General features: G+C 40.4%; 1 protein-coding gene across 4 annotated transcripts in view; it reads left to right on the forward strand.

Moving 5' to 3' along the window:
* fam189a1 (family with sequence similarity 189 member A1) overlaps positions 1 to 18,087 on the forward strand; it is a 76,124-nt gene that overhangs the window by 24,911 nt on the left and 33,126 nt on the right. For all 4 annotated transcript variants that reach the window (XM_084009069.1, XM_084009070.1, XM_084009071.1 and 1 more), the window contains exon 2: positions 8,148 to 8,204. In XM_084009069.1, the coding sequence (XP_083865195.1) occupies positions 8,148 to 8,204 (57 nt within the window). The remainder of the gene's footprint in view (positions 1 to 8,147; positions 8,205 to 18,087) is intronic.

Consider the following 18,087-nt stretch of genomic DNA (forward strand, 5'->3'; position numbering starts at 1 on the left):
GAATGAATAGTTTTTTTCGATGCCTGTGTTCTGGTCAGGGTGGAAAGTCCTCTGAAGCAGCATTTAACATGAAGTAGGCTCCACTTAGCTTCCACAAGCGATTTAATAATAGGTGTCAAATCCTGAGCAGTTGCCAATTTTATAATGTCAATTAAGTGCTTGTGTGCGAGGCCGTAACGTAGTTTTGTTTTATTGAAGTTCATCACAGAAACTGCTTGAAGAAAAGTAAGTGGTCCCACACAACACTTTTGCAAGGCAGGGCTGTCAAATTGGTGCACACTGGTAAGAGATACTGTCTCCACTCTCACCGAGGCAAATCTGTTCTTTAAATGTGAATCACATGGCAAGAAGATCATGTGCAGTGGGGACGTTTATTGCGAAAGATTTGCAGCCCCCTTTGACGTGGAACTGGCTAAAGCAGAGTCTAGCAGGGAACACCTGTCACTTGTTGGGGCACATGGGTGCCGATGTTGAAATTCTGTCATATTAAGGCAAATGTATAGTGGACTTCATGGGAGCTACCGGCTGCAGCACACATGTGCCACCGCTGCCATAGACGAAAAAAAAAGCTTTGATTGACATTATTAATTAATCCAATTCATACTGAAAAAAACAAATGTCTGCCTTTTCCAGTTTCTATGAGAGACACTTATGTATGAAGGTATAGGAAGATCCATGGCATAAATAATTATACACTTTATTAGGTACTCATCTAAATGAATCCATGCAGCAGGATTCAGCAGGGAGAGCAATAACATAAATCCCCCCAAGTGCTTCGGAGAGGAGATCCCAACGGATACACATCAGAGAGATATCAGAAGCATAAAATTCACCAAGCAAGAAATTGCATTACCAAGCTCAGTAGTATGTATGGTGACCGACTAACACAGGAAGAAGGGTGGTGGACATGTTGCAAATTTTGCCCTGATGGCGCAATATTACAATTCAAGAGTTTTGGGGTCTTCAGGATTCATCGTCACTAGGATACAATCCATGATTAGTTGTTGAGAAGTTTCAGTCGGGAGCAACGTAGTGGACTAACAGACCAACTGACTTAAAATCACTGTGATTGATGTTTGAAGATGATTATTAGACAAATACTAATTGGAAGCCTCATTTTTGGCACGAAACTTAAAATAAAATAAGCAGTCCAAGCAGGAAGTAAATGATTAGTTAGCACTACTGTACAATCATATGTAGCGAATCGCTTAGAGGGCAGTTCTCTTATAGATGCCCATTTAATCAGAGGCTATTCATTTCGTTCAAGGCCAGGATGGTGAGTTTCCCCTGAGTATGTTCTGCTCAGCCTTATTCTGCAGATCTAGCACATGCCTGAACTTATGGGCAGAAACACACACACACACACACACTCAGTTGGACACGTGTCGGATTACGCTGTTCTAAAAGGCTGCGGAGCGGGAAAAGCTCAAAGATAGTCTGCAGAAAATAATTTGTTCTCGTGACCAACATCAAGCAAAAGTGAAAGGACTTAAAAGTATGTGTTTCAGTTGAAAGAGAGCAGCAGCAGAGGAGCTGACTGAGAGGCAGTTTGTGCAGCATGTGTGTGAACCAGTGTCTAGTTTTACCATGTATGACAGGGTTTCCACAGCACGCGAGTGTGTATAACATGTACACCAGTGGGTCTGACACACCTGTCCTGTGTGTGTGATGTGGGGGATTCATGTGCAGTCAGTCTGTCTGAGCCAGCAAGGGTCCTTGCCCCTTTCAGTGCAGCAGCTGATGGGAAATCATTATGGATCCTGGCAAATGGCCAGTTCGCGGTTACCAGGGCAACCGCACTGGCTCCATCCATCTCGGCAATGATGATGTTTGAGAAACGTTCTGCTTTCTAAACCCTCACTCTCAGTAATGGCTTCTTTGATTGGCGCCGTGCATAAATGAATAAGAATAGGTCAAGATTGTGATTTAGGTAGAATCCATAGCAGTTTCATTCTCGTATCTTTCATTCTAGTCCAGAGTGTAGAGTCACAAACACCTCCACTGTCATCCCGTTATTATTGTGGAAGTCTTGATTTTGGATATTTAGAAGAAGAGGTTGTTTATTCTCTCACTTGAAAATGGATTTTCTCTGAAGAAATAATATAATGAGAGGTGAAAAAGATTCAAACAAGAAAGTATGGCTTAGACACAATAATAGAGTGTGTTTTGTCAATAGAGGTTTCATATTGTATTTTTGTTATTTTGGTCTATTCTGCACAAAGCATCTTTTGTATGTCTGTATATCTACAAGATATAGATTCTATTTTTTCCACTGTTGAAGGATTTTGGGGAGTTTTTCCTCCGAATCGAAGGACTAAGGTCTAAGGGTGTTGAATGCTGTACTGATTTTAAAGGAAATGTGTAATTTGTGGGAATTTAAAATTGATTTGATTCGACGCAGTGGTTCGGTCACTTGATTTTATCTGCCTTTTCAAATAGCGACCGACAATATGAACACAAACATGCCATTGATGTAATGCAGCTCCACAATATATATTTTTAAAGTATTACATTCACTGTGTTTTGAGGATTCCATCATATCTGACAATTTTCCCTCTCTTTTTACGTACAGTACAAACTGTGACCTCAGAGTTGAACCAATGCCTCTTTGACTCACAAACAACAATTTAAGTTCTCTTTTTGGACTGTGATTTCATTAAAATGAACAAGAGGCTATCATTTCTGTGTACAGTTGACATTTAAATCTGTGATCTATTCATAATTTAGCTTGTCTTTTACCAAAATGGGGATGCATAGAAGTAAAAACCTTAGTCTGTGTGTGTGTGTGTGTGTGTGTGTGTGTGTGTGTGTGTGTGTGTGTGTGTGTGTGTGTGTGTGTGTGTGTGTGTGTGTGTGTGTGTGTGTGTGTGTGAGCTTGTGTGGCTGGAATTTGCAGTGGCAGCAACACGGCCTCATCAGGGATCCAACTGGGCTCATGTGTCTTTTTTTTCTGTCACAAAACAGTTTGAGTTCAAACCTCTTCAAACTGACTTTGCAACAAAGCACTGATCCATGAAGAGGGAATTTTAAGTTGTTGTATTTTTAAATGCTTGCTTTGTGGTGGGCCTCAAATGACATGCCACCTCTGGGCTTGTGTGTATAGTTGTGTGCTAGTTGTCTCCGTCAGAGTATCACAGTAATGCACTCTTTCATGTGACTCTGGCATGTCTGATCCAGCCCTGTGAAAAGCCAAAGCTTTTATCTCTCTCCCATTTACACATGCCACTGCTGTGTGTGTGTGTGTGTGTGTGTGTGTGTGTGTGTGTGTGTGTGTGTGTGTGTGTGTGTGTGTGTGTGTGTGTGTGTGTGTGTGTGTGCGCGCAGAGGACATCCTCATAGTTTCCTATCACTCCACATGAACTGAAAATGAATTCAGTTCTTTATGGTCATTTATTAAATCACCTGCCATTTTAAAGTTGTTACCCACAGTACGTATCTAACTTGCTGATATGTTTAATGATCTGATCATCCTGCTCTGCTGATTTACTGCCGTCAAAGAGATTATTATTCAACTCTGAAATTAACGCTGGCTTTTGAACGCATGTCTCACAGTGTTCACTTTTCTCTTGAGCCTTTACTGCCCTCTGTTAGGAAATGTTTAAAAAGGTAGTTCAAGGTTTTATATATATAGTATATTGCACTAAACCAGCTGTTCTGTTTTCCAGGCTCAAATCTATTTATGTAAGAGCTTATACCTTATTATCAGAGCAGGCATGACTTTATAAAAATCCTGTTTGTACAGCCTTGTAATTGCACGATTTGTTGCCCTGCTACTCCTGTTTCTGTTGCGTTGTTTTTCTTTGCTTTTGCCTGAGCTTTTTTTAATTGGTCTGTGCATTTATTGAATTGTTTTACAACAGACTATCAGGAAATATGCATACATATTGAGAGATGCCTCAGCATTTTTCCCAGTATGTTAGTGTGTGTGTGCTGCCCAGGTTTCAGTGACTAATGCTGCTAAGTATTTCATGTTAATCCTGTTCTGGGAGCAGCCAACGGGAAAAGCCTCCAGTGACTGACAACCAACAAAGTTATCACATGGTTCCTGCTCTCACATCGTTTCTGCCCTCAAACCACAGACACACAGAGACACACAGGTACACACGCAGTCCTTCACACCGTATACATGGCTGCACACGTTGCACAGCAGAGGGACAGAGAGGACGGCATGAGGGGGGAAACGTGAGACAAAGACAGAATGATTTAGTTACATTGTGTGTGTGTGTGTGTGTGTGTGTGTGTGTGTGTGTGTGTGTGTGTGTGTGTGTGTGTGTGTGTGTGTGTGTGTGTGTGTCTGCATGCGCTGTGGGTTTGATGATCACTTAGGGCTTGACGCACACAGCCTCACTTCAGACGTTTCTAATATCTTAAAAGAATAAGTTGAGCGTTCTCCAGTTGCATAATTATGAAAATCTCTGCTGACACTGAAATAGCTTGATAAGTAACCAGGACATTCTGATGGGAGCTCAATTCACCCTTGATTGTGCACTGTGCAGTACATTTGCTCTGTGCAGGAACAGCACTCCTCTGACGTCCTTGTCGCAGTGCATGGAGAGCGTGAATGTTACCTTCGCTACACCGGGGCGACACAAGCTTCTGTCTCCTGCTGGTTGCTGCAGTTTTACCTGTACTTAGGCAGCCACATTTCTACTTTTTACTGTTTTTTTTACTTGTTTTGTGTAGCAACGCAATCATGATTTTGCCACTCTATTTCCTAAATAGTCTATATTAGCAAAAGGAAAACTGTAGCGCTCTTTCTCCTACTCGCTGCTCCACTTTGGAGAAGAAACAAAAAGAATAAGTAGTTTTTTGGTAAAACAGACCCAGCCTGTAAAGGTTAGTAAAGTATGTACTCATTTTATCTGTTTTTATTTTCTCAATTAAACACGTGTATCTATTTTTGAATGGAGTTCTATGGCACTGCGGCATAATCAGGCTAAACAGGCAATATTTGTTAGTTGGATACATTTATTGTGGGTTATGATTTTTAGTGCATTATGTTGTTGATTATAAAAATCATCAACCTTGACTTTAAGGATTATAATCCTATTTCTCTAGTGTGTGTGTTCCTGATTTAGGCTTCCTTTGGGGACACATTTCAGACTAAAGACCAGTTAATAGAGGATAAAAAATGTTTCTGCAATTTGGAAATAGCAGGTTTTTGCATCAGTGGTTACCGTTAACTTAAAGGTTAGGCAAGTAGTGGTCAGGGTTGGGCTCAGTCTCCAGGAAATTAATTGCAATGTCCCCATGAGTGCCTTGAATAAACGTGTGTGTGTTTGTGTGTGTGTTTGCTCAAATGAAATATCGCCAGGTCCTGTGGGTCTCAAGGTGAATGAAGAAGTGGAAGATTGACTAGAGTGGAACAAGATGGAGAGGGAAATAGAAATGAGAAGCCAGGATAGTGAGTTTGTAAGTGCAGGAATACACTGTGATTGTGTGGGGGCGCAGAGCGGGGGCAAGAAATGCAGAGATAGTGTGTGAGAAAGTGTAATATAGGGAGAAATTGGAAAAGGATAGATGGCAAACCTGTGTGTGTGAGAGAGAGAGCAGATATCAAGAAAAGGGAAGGAGCAGAGCATGATGGGGGAAATAGGGAGGGCATGTTGGTGTTTAATGGAGGGTGAAGAAGGGTGAAAGGCACAGAGAGCCCATGGGGGAATAGAGCGCTGGAGGCTACCAGTAGCCTTTGTTAACACACATTTCGATGATACACAAATTCACGCCTACATTCGAAGGCACGGTGACAATGCAACACCACGCCCAGAGCAACGCGTGCTAAGAAAATCAATCGGTTGTTGTTGTTTTTTCCATATCTAAATTTAATTAAACCGGCGTCTCGTTTAAAAAAAACATCTGCTGCTTAGTGTGACATCGTTACGAAAGACAAACAGACGAGTTTAAATCAAAGTGACAGCTCAATAACAGGATTGGAGTAATAAGTATTAGAGGGAAGCACACGCTACATAACAAGATAGCATGACTTGTTTAATGTAAGCCAAGGCGTCGAGCTGCAGGGCAACTTGTTACAGGTAGATGGAGCACAACATCTAAAAGCTAATCAGTGCTAATGGAAAAACCTGGAGAACAATTGAGTCCTGAGAGACAGTTGCCATGGTAGTAACACAAGAAGTCCTCAATATGATCATTTACTTTATTATATACTAACAGGAATTACTTTAAGTTGCTCTTACAGTATACCCTTACAGTATACTTACTGTATATTCTCTTATATCTCATATTCTAAGTATTGCTAAAAGAATAATAGCAGATCTGTCCAACATGTTGTCTAAAAGATATAGAAAATGTTTTCTATTTAGTTTTCTATTGTCCTGTGAAGGTCAAATAGATAGGGATTTTGTAAATGCGTGATGCACAAAGACTGCTGTTTATGAAACATAAGTAGCCAGTTATGTGGCGACAGCCTGGGGGAAGGGAAAATGTTCTTCACAGAGATAATCTGTAGATAGTTTGTTTTGTTTTTTCCACATTATTTGAATGTGCAAGACTGGCAGATGTAGCATAGTGGTGTCTTATCCCATGTGGGATGGGACAAATAAGTAAAATAAATGAATGTAAGAATATAATAAACTTTTAGTTTGTTAACGATAGATGGAAAAATTTCCTAGAAAACAGGTGTAATGATATGAAAGTTTCATATCACGATTATCCTGCCAAATAACTGCATTTCAGGATATTATCCAGCTAATCATCAGAATATGTTTAAAACTCTTAAAATGGCACTAGAACATACTGGAATCACTTTACATTTTGTAAAGAAACAAATATTTATATTGCATCACTGATAAGACAACTTTTTTTAGTGAACATCATTTTTTTGTAGTGGAAAAACTCAAATAATCTTAAATAAGATGATCATGAATCATAAGGTATAAGGATAAATGCATTTAAAAAAATGTGTTAGTGTATCCTATATTTTTTCAGGCTCTATTTTTCACTCTATCATGATAGCGAGCTAGACTGCTTTTTCAAGTCACGATATTTATGATTAGTAATGGAAAATACCCACGATTGACTACTTCAAATTTTTCCTCATGTGAGATTAATTTGTATATCGTCCCATCTCTTAGTGTCAAGGCACAGAACAGACCTAGAAAAGCTCATGTGTTCAGGATGGTTATGCTCACGTGTTCCCAGGTAATGCCTGGTTCGCATTACATGAATTTAGCTCCAGTTTTCCACTTGCCAAAAAACCTCCCCGAAAAAGAGCCAAAGATTAGAAGCAAATCTGCGTTGGATTGGCGCTCTCAAATCAGCGACTGTTGACATGTGGACATGTTGGAGGCTCAGCTCTGCAGAGTGCAAGAGACGATCGAAAACCTGGCTTAGGTATTGTCTATGTATGTGTTGCATTTGCAAAATAGATTTTTTATTATGTGAACAAGTGTGCTGACAGATGACCTCATCGTGGAGTCCAGATGAAGGATCTTGTAGTGTGTGAACCCCTGTCATCGGTCAGTCATGAGAAATAAGGACCACAACGGCTTAATGACTCACAATTATGAGACAGCAAGTCGTGTAGTGTGAACATACAGCGATGTGACAACTTTGAAAGTGTGAACTTGGCTTTAAGGTAAAAAGAAAGCGGGGAAGAGGGAACCTGTGAGTACATAATGATGAGCAGTTGACAAAGAAATAAACATCCACACTGAATAGCTGATGACAAATCTGACAGCAGATGGTCACAGGGTTTGGCAGCAGCTTGCACCTGATCCATGTATTACTCAAGCCATCACGTGGAAGATGATCTTTACCATCAGTGTGTTAGCGAGAGAAAGAAGTGAATCCCATATCGTCTGTTTTGTTTATCAAATTTAAATAGATGCAACGTTTATTGCTGTGTGTTATTAGTTTTTGTTATTTTATGCTAGCATAGCTAAAATAGTTAAAAGGGAAATATATAGATGGTCAACTTGGAGTAGGTGTACGTTTGTCATTAGATAATGTGTTGAACATGATTTAACCTCAACGATCATCTGACTGCTCCTTTGTCTTGCACTGTCAGATCTCAGTGATTATCTTGGTGATTACAGTGTCATTGGTACTGTGTGATACGGAGCCATCCTCGTTTGTTTCCACATACTTGTGGGTCTTACACATCTGCTCTGGGTCTTGTTCTCTCCCAGGTGCTGCTCTCTGGACTGATTGGAGTGGTGTCATGGAAGAGGCCTCTCTCTCTTGTGGTAAGTGTCCTTTGAACTCCCAACACTCAGCTGCTAATCCGACAACTCTGAACAAAGTAGCGATACCCAGGAGGGAAATGACGCAATGTCGTACGGGACGCAAACCCACATACTGAAACAGCTTTGTTTCTTTCCCTAGAATAGGTAGAATCACTACTCATATGGACACCACGCCAGAATACAAATGATGACAAAGCATAAGACAATCATCAATTCCTGTATTTGTTTTACCTGAGATGTTGTTGCTACGGCAAACGACATGCAAATCAATCATTAATTACTTACCAACTAAAAGCCCTCATTGACTTTAAGTGTGTGCGGTATCTCTTAATCTCTAAATAGACCTCAAGCTGTCATCTCAACGTATTGACACGATGTGTCAGAGTTCTAAAAGAGTCTACAATACAAAACCTTGTGACTTGTCACACTTTAGCAGACAGTCTCTGTGAACACAGTTTTGACTTTGGGGCATGTTGAGGTTGTGTTAAAATCCCTGGATCACAGCTCCAGTGCATGTTTTCACAGTCGCTGATCTGGAAACTACAGCAATTTTCACTTTCCTCGTCTCTGCTTTCAAAGATGAAAACAAAATGTTGAACGGTGTTACTAATTCAGAGTTGGATAGCTTTAGCTCACTATTTGCATTTGACTTGGACGTCGGTCAGGATGTTGCACCTTTTTTGTTCATTTATCACGTGAGCACCCAACATGAAAGCTGGCACTGATTTGTATGCAATGTGGTACTAAATCCCCCTGATTACATAATTAATCTGATGTTTCTCACCAGCAAACAGAATATCTTTACTGGTTTAGTTTGGTTTTATTTTTTAATTTTGTTTGCATATCAGCCAATTTCCTGTTATTTTATCCTGTTTTGACATTTATATCATGAATATTTTAGCGTTCTTGTGTTCATAAGTGCAATTCTTAAATTGATTAAATTCAACCCCAGATACCATTTACATAAAACTTTTACACAAATTACTCTAAATAATTCTCTTAAGTGACAATTTATGAGTAGAAAAGTTTTCTGCCGGCTGTGAGCATTAAGACATTCATTATGCTGCTCACTCAGTATTTAGAGTGAAATGTAAGAGTAATTCTCAGGTGATAACATGATTGATCACATGCATGCTCTTAGCAAGAATAACCAATCAGAGGCAACAATTTATACATCATCCATTTGTTCTTTAATTAAACTTCATTTTATTTTGTCAAATCCTTAAGGTGTTCAATGGCAATTAGCGTGTGAAATGAACTGAAATCCATTATATCAATTATGTATTCGTTGTGTATAATGTATAAATATATGCATTGTTTTTTTTTTCCTGTGCCAGTTTTGAGAAATTGTGCTGCTGCTGTAAATCATATACCAGTAATAAGAGAAGTTAGTACAACATTAACCATTTAGACAAAGACATTGAATGGAAAGTGACTGCTGTTGTTGTTTGCACCCCTGATACAAAAAAGAAACAAAAAAGTTGTGTAACATCCCATCAAATGCAAATAATAGCATATGCTTCAGCTATTATGCATCAAACATGTCTCAGATGGCATCTGTTTAGCTAGCTGATTCTGCACTGCAGACATTAAGCAACGTAACAAAGCTCTATTTAATTTCAGATCATTTTATTCAAATGATATTGTTAAATTTGCTAGAAGAAGGATTTTTGACTTTTAAAAATTAATGACTTGCTTTACATTCTTCCTAACGTTTCCACAGATAGAGTCACAATAGAACCAGGAAACCTTTCGCTGGCTGTCATGTAGTTCATGTCGTATCCACACTCCCTCTTCCTGCATGTGTGATACATTGCATAACATAAATCCGTCTTTTTCCCTCCTTTGAACTGTAAAAAGGTGCATAGAGGTGCGTTATGGCTTACTTGTCACTGGAGATGATATCTCTGTGACTGTAAAGATCAGGATGGGGTATAGCACAATCAAGCCCCTGCTCAATTCTATTTCACGCTCTCTTAATGCCATAAATAATCTCCCCTCATTTCTACTAGTTCACCACGTCATGGTTGTACCCCTCCCCTCTCATTGCACATCACTCGTCTCGCTCCCGTTAGTTTTATCACCTTGCTTCCCTGCAACACATATCTGCATCCTTTCTCTTCACATTTCTATTCCCCTCCCCCTCTCTCTTCTCTCTCTCTCTCTCCCTCCCTCTCTCCCTTTGCCTTTGTGTGATGTTACACCAGAGAAAGAGATCTGAATAATTCCTGCTCTTGTGGATCAAACGAAATATCCTATTACTGGAGGTGTGAGGAGAAACTGGTCACACCTTGTGCTCTGTAAAAGAGTTAAATCCTCTTACCTTGTTTTCCTTAAAAAGCATGACTAATTTAAGAGAATAGTGTAAGCCTGCTAGAATACCGATATGTCAGTCTTTGGCCCTGACATCCTGTCTGAAGAATGGCTTAAAAGGTAATATCTGGTATGGTTTTGTGACTGGAGCAAGTCATGTTCAGCCCTGACAGTCAAGCTTCTCCATTCCTGGCCTCGACCCAACACTGACAGGCAGGTGACTAATACATGGGCTGGATGCTTTCAGCCCTGGCAATCTTGCACCAACCCATCTGCCAACTGTGGGTGGGCATGCTCTGCATCGTGAAGCGCTATAACTGGAGTTTCTCCAAACCAGTTTCTCAAAATGTTTAAGCATGTGTGTTAAAGACTCAGGCTTTCTTTTCAGTCTCTTCAGATCCAGGGCTTAGTTGTGTGATCTTAGAATTGTTCTCTTTACTGCACAAACAGTCCATTGACAGAGGATTCTTCAATAAAATATTTAGCTGATTTATAGTTGTATAAGGCATGTTTCCAGCCAAAAGGAAATATTTTTATTCTTGCACTTTGCGGTTAGGGTGTTTTTTTTTTTTTTTAGATTTCACTTCAAGTGAATGTCAGACATTTTTAGAATATATTCTCTTACACAGTTAGATGAGAGGATTGATCCCACTCTCAGATCTGGAGACAGCAGCCAGTTAGCCTAGCTTAGCACTTCTCTGCCACCAATACAACTAAAGCTCACTAATTATCATATTTTGTCTGAATGAAGGTTATTTGGACTGACTTCCTGGTGTCACTACTGGTTGCTCACCTCATGGGGATAACAAGAAACAGATTTTAAGCTAAGCTAAGCTAAGCTAAGCTAAGCTAACCTACTGTCAGCCCTGTCTTTAAAAAGACAGGTGTAATGATGTGTTCACATTAAACTCGAAGTTTGAGAATTTTCCACACGGTACGATTGCTTATTAGGTCAATGCATGGACACTAATAGAAGCTTCTCTCTAGCGCAAGTGAGGCGAATAAACACAAATAATCCGTCGGTCAAACTTGCAAAAATACACGCATCGTTTGCAATTCATAGATCAAATAACAAAAATAATTTGTTGCAGTGCTAAAAACAGTTGGTTATTGAAATACATTGTTTCTTCTGATTATATTGATATGTCACTTTTTTGAGATATAAGTGTTTCCAGCACTACCGAAGTATTAGAAAGACAGATGTGAGTTATAAATAGAAAAAGTCTGTGTTTGACACTTCAGTGCAATGTTTGGATGACTGGATAGGGCATGTTTTTATGCTAGAGTGGGGGGAAAACGGATGCACTATGGGGAGAAAAGATGTGTTGAATATCAAATGCCCCAACTTCCCCTTGAAACTCCACACCACAGATATACATATATATGTATATATATATATATATATATATATATGCTCAGTGAAATGAGAAAGGACACTGTGTCCACGTTTGAAGGAAATCCTTCTCATTCTACTTATCTTGTAGTTTTCTATCCACTGGCTGACTGGTTAACTCCATATCACTCAAAGGCAGGACAAAGACATGACTACCTGCAGTCTTCTGCTTTTTGTGACTGTGATGGATTATGTATTTAGAGAGAGACAGAAAGACAGAGAGAGAGTTAGAGGGCATTAAGTCCTTGTTTGCTCAGCTGAGAAACAAGACAGAGATCGCCTGCAATGTAGAGGCTTTGTCTCAACTGTTGTTGCTTTGTTGCTCTTATTAGTTTGGAGTGTGAGTCTGTGCAGTACATAAAACACCACCTTCCATTCCATCTTTAATGTACAGTTAATGACATTTGAATCTATATCATTTCAATGCAGCGCTTTGCCATACCAGAACATCATCTTCTTGACTTGCACTTGCTTTTGTACAACGTGTTCACTCTCAAGCCAGGAGGCAAGTAGCTTAGCATAGCTTAGCTTAGCATTAAGACTGGTAGAAGAGAGAAACCACTAACCAGGAGCATTACATGGGAATATCCCTTTTGTTTCATCGATACACAAACCGGGATGCTACAACAAGTTGTTGACGCACATTCATTCACTTCCTGGAGTCTCTGCTGGTTGCCTGGCAACCTCACCGTAATTATAGAAATGCAACTGAAATCAGTCCCTCCTTTAATTTTTTATGACTCCCTGTATAACCAACACGCAGTAGTCTATTTTATAGTGAGCAGTACTGTGATTTGAGATTTTTTTTTCATTTAATTCGCCCTGAGGTGGTTTCACAGCCGCCAATTTTGAATGAATGAAATGCGGCCATTACAAAGTAAATATGACAATTTAATTAAATGGCAGAGGGGTAATGTCATGTACTTTATAGTAAATGGTGATTTGGAACACAGCTTATTGTAGCTGACTTCAGGGTGTCGATCTTTCTAACTCACTGCTTGTTTTCTAAAATGTTGAACTATTCCCTTAAGAGTGCAGACCCAGTTTAGTCTACATATTTATCTGTGTGGCTTTTTCATTCATAAAAAAAATAGTGATGTTTACACTGCACTCACCTGATGCCTCTCTGGATTGTAGTGCAGAGACATCTAAATAATGTAGGAGCACAGCAGGCCTGAGGTGAAACGGTCACTGCACTTGTGAGGTGTCAGGCAGTGAGAGAGACGAACATGAGCAGCTACTTCACATTCATGTTTCCACAGGGATGTGACCGCACGTTGTTCTTTAGTGTTGGAGCGAGGCAGTGCAGCTGAGCCATGGTCTGAATATCAGACTGTGCTTCTCTGTACCACTGACTATGTTTGCACCGTCTGCAGCTTTTTCGCTTATTCTCAAAAGATGGTATTTTCTATTACATTGCTATAGTGGTTTATCCATCGTGATACATTTTGTAGAAACATGTTTTGAGCTGCATGTTTTAATCAGGCTAGCATGGAGGCTGTATGTCTGTTATGACCACTTTGTTCCAGACTTAGCAACTATTGCATTGGTTGCTCTGACAATTTTGATAGAGAGGATGAATACTACTGACTTTTCCTCTAGTGTCTTGTAGGGCTGCAACAATAACCGCATTACCGCTGTATTTAGAGGTGAACTGTGGTGTTGAAGCCATCACAGCTACACTGCAGTACACGGGTTTTTTTAATCTCTCCACACGCGAACGAACAAACCTTCTTCACGCCCAGGTCTCTGCACACACAATCAATTACATTTCATTTAGTGTCATATCATACAGTACCTGGGACACATTTGACTATAGTCGCTCGTACCGCTAATTTCACCATTACAGAGTATGTAAATGTACTCGTCACCGAAGGCCAAACTACCAGCTGATTAGAGCTTGTGGAACAAGCGGAGGAAATATTTTTATAAAACTCTCTATAATCCTGGAGGGTGTTTCAATTTCTTTTGCATTACACTGTCTGAAATTTAATTCAAGTTCATGGCTGTGCTCGCCTTCCACTATATTGCATTAATCAGTTGATTCACAAAGGTTTATTCAGATGCCAGCCAGTGCTCGACCTATACTGTACACCCTGAGAATACTAAAGCTGCATCGCTGCTGGGGAAATCTCTTTTCAGTGTTGGCTTCTCTTTTGTTCATTTTTTACGGCGGAAATGAGATAATTTTAGCTCCTGTAACACTATTGCAACGGAGGACTGTCCAAGCCGGTGGCATGAACTCCGCGGTCGGGCGTAGTTTTAAGAACTGGTCGTTTGATCTGGTCTCAGGTTCGCCGCAGGCGGGCAACATTATGCAGTACGACCGATTATCCGATTAATCGATGGAATAATCGGTAGATTACTCGATTTCAAAAAGATTCGATAGCTGCAGCCCTAGATGTTGCATTGAAGTTGCAAATCGCAACATCGCAAAATCCTGGAGGGTCTGTATCAGGATGGAGCAGAGCTGTATGTAAGCGCCTGACCATGCAGGGCTCCATATGTGAAACTATAACCGTAAAATGAGTCCTCTACTTGGGAAGCCAATGTAAAAAAGCAAAGTTGGATTTGATGAGTGAGTCATCCTGCTGGACCTGGTCAACAGTGTTGCAGTAGCGTTCTGGACCATTTGTTGACGATTCAGGGATGACTCTCTGAGGCGGGTGAAAGGGAAATTGCAGTAGTCTAACCGTGAAGGAAGTGTGAATGATCATGTCTATGTCAGGTTGTGATACAACAATCTTGACACTAAAGCAAGGAATACCTGTCTGTCTGTATGTGGGCGTGTCCTTTGCATATGTCGAGATCCTCATCGAGGATGTGAGTTTGGTGCAATTTGGACATGCAGCACTTAATAAACATTAAAAAAAAGTCCAGAATGTTGTCTCCAAGGGACCCATTATGCTATCTGAAGCAATAACAAGGACCTCAGTGTTATCTGCGTCTAGCTGTAAAACGTTGTTAGCCATCCAGTCCTATGGCACTGAGACAACAGTCAGTCTCATTGGGTATAAAAGAGACACACGGCTGGATATAATCAGCCTCACACTGATATGAGATCACTTTAATAATAATATGACCATAAGGGCTTACTCGAGTGCAACGCAACACATTCATATTTTTCCATCTTAACTGTACTGCAAAATGCTTTTGTAATTAATACACAATTTAAAGGAATAACAATGTGTTGTTTTACATCAAAGGCATAGTCACAAAGTCAATTACAAAGTGAGTTATATTGGTTGAAGAGGAAATAATCATGATATTAAAAAGTGCTTTTTTAAAGCATTGACACCAAATAATGAATCACGCAGTCGATTCCATGAGCTACTTCTATAAAGGTACTATAATTTAGGTGAACTCCGTCTTCTTTGTCTACTTAACTTCTTACTTATTGTCTTCTTGTCTTCTTAACTGCAGGTCTTTATTGTAACTGTTGAGATACTTTATCATCTTTTATTTTAACGCACATTGTAAATTTGTTTTTGAAAGGTGCTATACAGTATCAATCAAATTATTATTATTATAGTTTGTCCCTCTGCTGCCGTGCACTGGGGCTGCCCAAGTCAAAGCTATATCCAGCATCATAAGGATGTTTGTCATCTTATCAATCATGAATTTCTATGAGCATAAATGAGTGCATGCATTAGACGGTAAAACTAAGTGCGTTGATGATACATATCACAAGTCTCTCTCCCTATGTCTATTTCTGTCTCGGGTTCACGCTGTCTAGAGGCAATTACCACTATCCAAAATGAGTGACAATAATTGTTTTGAGATCGCGTCCTGGTTTCCACCTTCAGTTGCACTTGCATAATCAATCTGTGCACCGGTGATAGATGTTTTAAACATGCAATGAATGCAAGCAGTGCCACTGCCAACCCGCGTCCTGTTGCCCTGTTTCACATAAAATGCAATGATTGTTGAAAAAAAATAAATAAATATGGGGTATATAATCCTAAATGGTGGAAGTCTAGAGGCCGAAAGATGGAAACCTGAGACCACCACAGAGAAGAGCATCGGTTTCAGACATGTGGGGGACCATGCAACACAGAAAAACTGATAGAAAGGAGTAAAACCGGTCCAAGGTGCTCCCAGAGACACCTCCTGCCTAAGCCCTTCAGCCAGGATGCTGTGCTCTACAGTATCAAAGGCTGCACTTAGATCCAGTAGCACCAAAGCTAAGTATTCACTCACACCTGCAGATGTGAGAGACAGGATGGACCCTGAGCCTGTTTCTGGCCTGGGACCCTAAAACAATCATTCATGTTTGATCTGCAAAGATTAGAGACATCATGTTCTGTCTCCCCCCTATTTATGACGCCATTCATCACTGTCCTCTCCTATTGGATACCATAAAGATGCACATGCTGTACATACAGGCAATATACCAATGAGGACATCTGAGGGTTTACAGCAGTTAGAACATTTTACAGTATAAGCTTATTTCAGTATTTCCTATCTACTCTCTCCATGAGTTAAAACGAGTTTCAGGGTTAGAAGAGGGTTTAAACCAAATATACATAAGTGCAATTATGCACATTTAATCACTAAAAAGTCTGCACGTATAATAAGAATAATGCCAATGTCTTGCCAGTGTAATAATAATCCAGTATGCATACATAAGGGTGTTTTGTAGCTTGGAAATATGTTGCCACCCTAACATGGCTGCATCATTTGTCAGCCAACAGCCTGTTCAGTCACCAAGGCAACCCTGAGGCAAAGGGTTGTGCACAGTTTTCCTTCAAATGTGAGGCATCCCAAAATAGTTCCCGGGGAACTCACTGGTTGAGAAGCACCGGGATATATATATGATGGAGTGATCAGCCCTTTTTAATGACAAACAAGGTGATATAACAGGTTTCTTTAGCACTAACCAGCCTGGTCCCAAAAAAACGCTTCTCGCTTGTCCATTTCATCCACTTTTACAGTCTTTGGCTGTGGATGTGTTCCAGGCACATTTTTGTATCCGTTAAATCGTAAACACCTTTGTTGTGTCCTTCTATTTCTTCCCATGTTTGCTGGGATTTGTCCAATTAGTGCCAAAATATAGAAAACTAATCTCTAATGAATGTTAATATTTATAAAAAAGAAAACACTGTAAGATTGTGGATATAACTGGCTGTAGAGCAATATTAGGTACATGTGTGAGTAGTGCCAGGACGTGTTGGCCCTCCTCGTTGAACTTCCACGTCAGCTTCATTTGACAAATGTGTGCGTGCCTGTTTAGCTTGGATCAGATACAAAAGGAAGCGTGTGTGATTTACAGGACCATTTCAGTGACATGCTGATGTCTGAAGATTTTCTGGGGATAAATCCAGTCCAGAGCACATCTGTACGGCCTCCACACTGCTGCCTGCTTGTAACACCCACAGCTCGCACTGCATGGTCAAGAGGGCAACAACCCCCCCCCCCCCCCCCCCCCCCCCCCCCTCCATTTTTAACAACCAAGTCACAAACGCACACACACACATGCTCCCCACATCTCCAAATATCTGGTTAACGACGCCCACAAATCACTGACAGCACATTCGCATGATTACCGTGGGCTTTCCATTACGATCACATAACTACAGCAGGGCCGCCAGGACATCGGTGAAAGGCTTTATGAGGTGCTCCCTGTGACAGCCCGTGACCCCGACAGGCCATAAATATGACTGCAGCTGATGAAAGAGGGAGGAGGAGAGAGAGAGAGAGATGGCACGCCGTCGCTGACTGATTGCGACGACCACGCGGATATCTCTGCACTGGTGGGATAAAGATTTATGGTTCAGACTCCACAACAAAAAAATCAAAGGCAACGTTTGTGAGTGCCATTTTTTGAATCATCCAATTAATTAAATGATTAATAAGCTGTCCGTCAGACAACTAGAGATGAGATACGGTGGAGCTGTCCAACCCGGGTTTTGACACCCAATATTTGAGCTTTTGTATTCATACAGACCTAAATGTAAAATTAATCCTATTTAGGAGTGAAAGTAGCCAATTAGCAGCCTCTGTTCCTGGCCCTGTGGCCAGCAGATTGGTTGTTTTTGTTGTTTGGACTCCTTTTTATTCCTAAATCATTTTGATGTCCACCTCCCTTCTCTATTGGCTTTGTCCATCAAAGCACACAGTCAATTTAATAATTAGTGACTTCTACAAATCTCATTGAAATATATTTGAACCGGGCCA

This window comes from Eutrigla gurnardus, assembly GCF_963514095.1.
Source record: "Eutrigla gurnardus genome assembly, chromosome: 1".
NCBI classification, from domain to species: domain Eukaryota; kingdom Metazoa; phylum Chordata; class Actinopteri; order Perciformes; family Triglidae; genus Eutrigla; species Eutrigla gurnardus.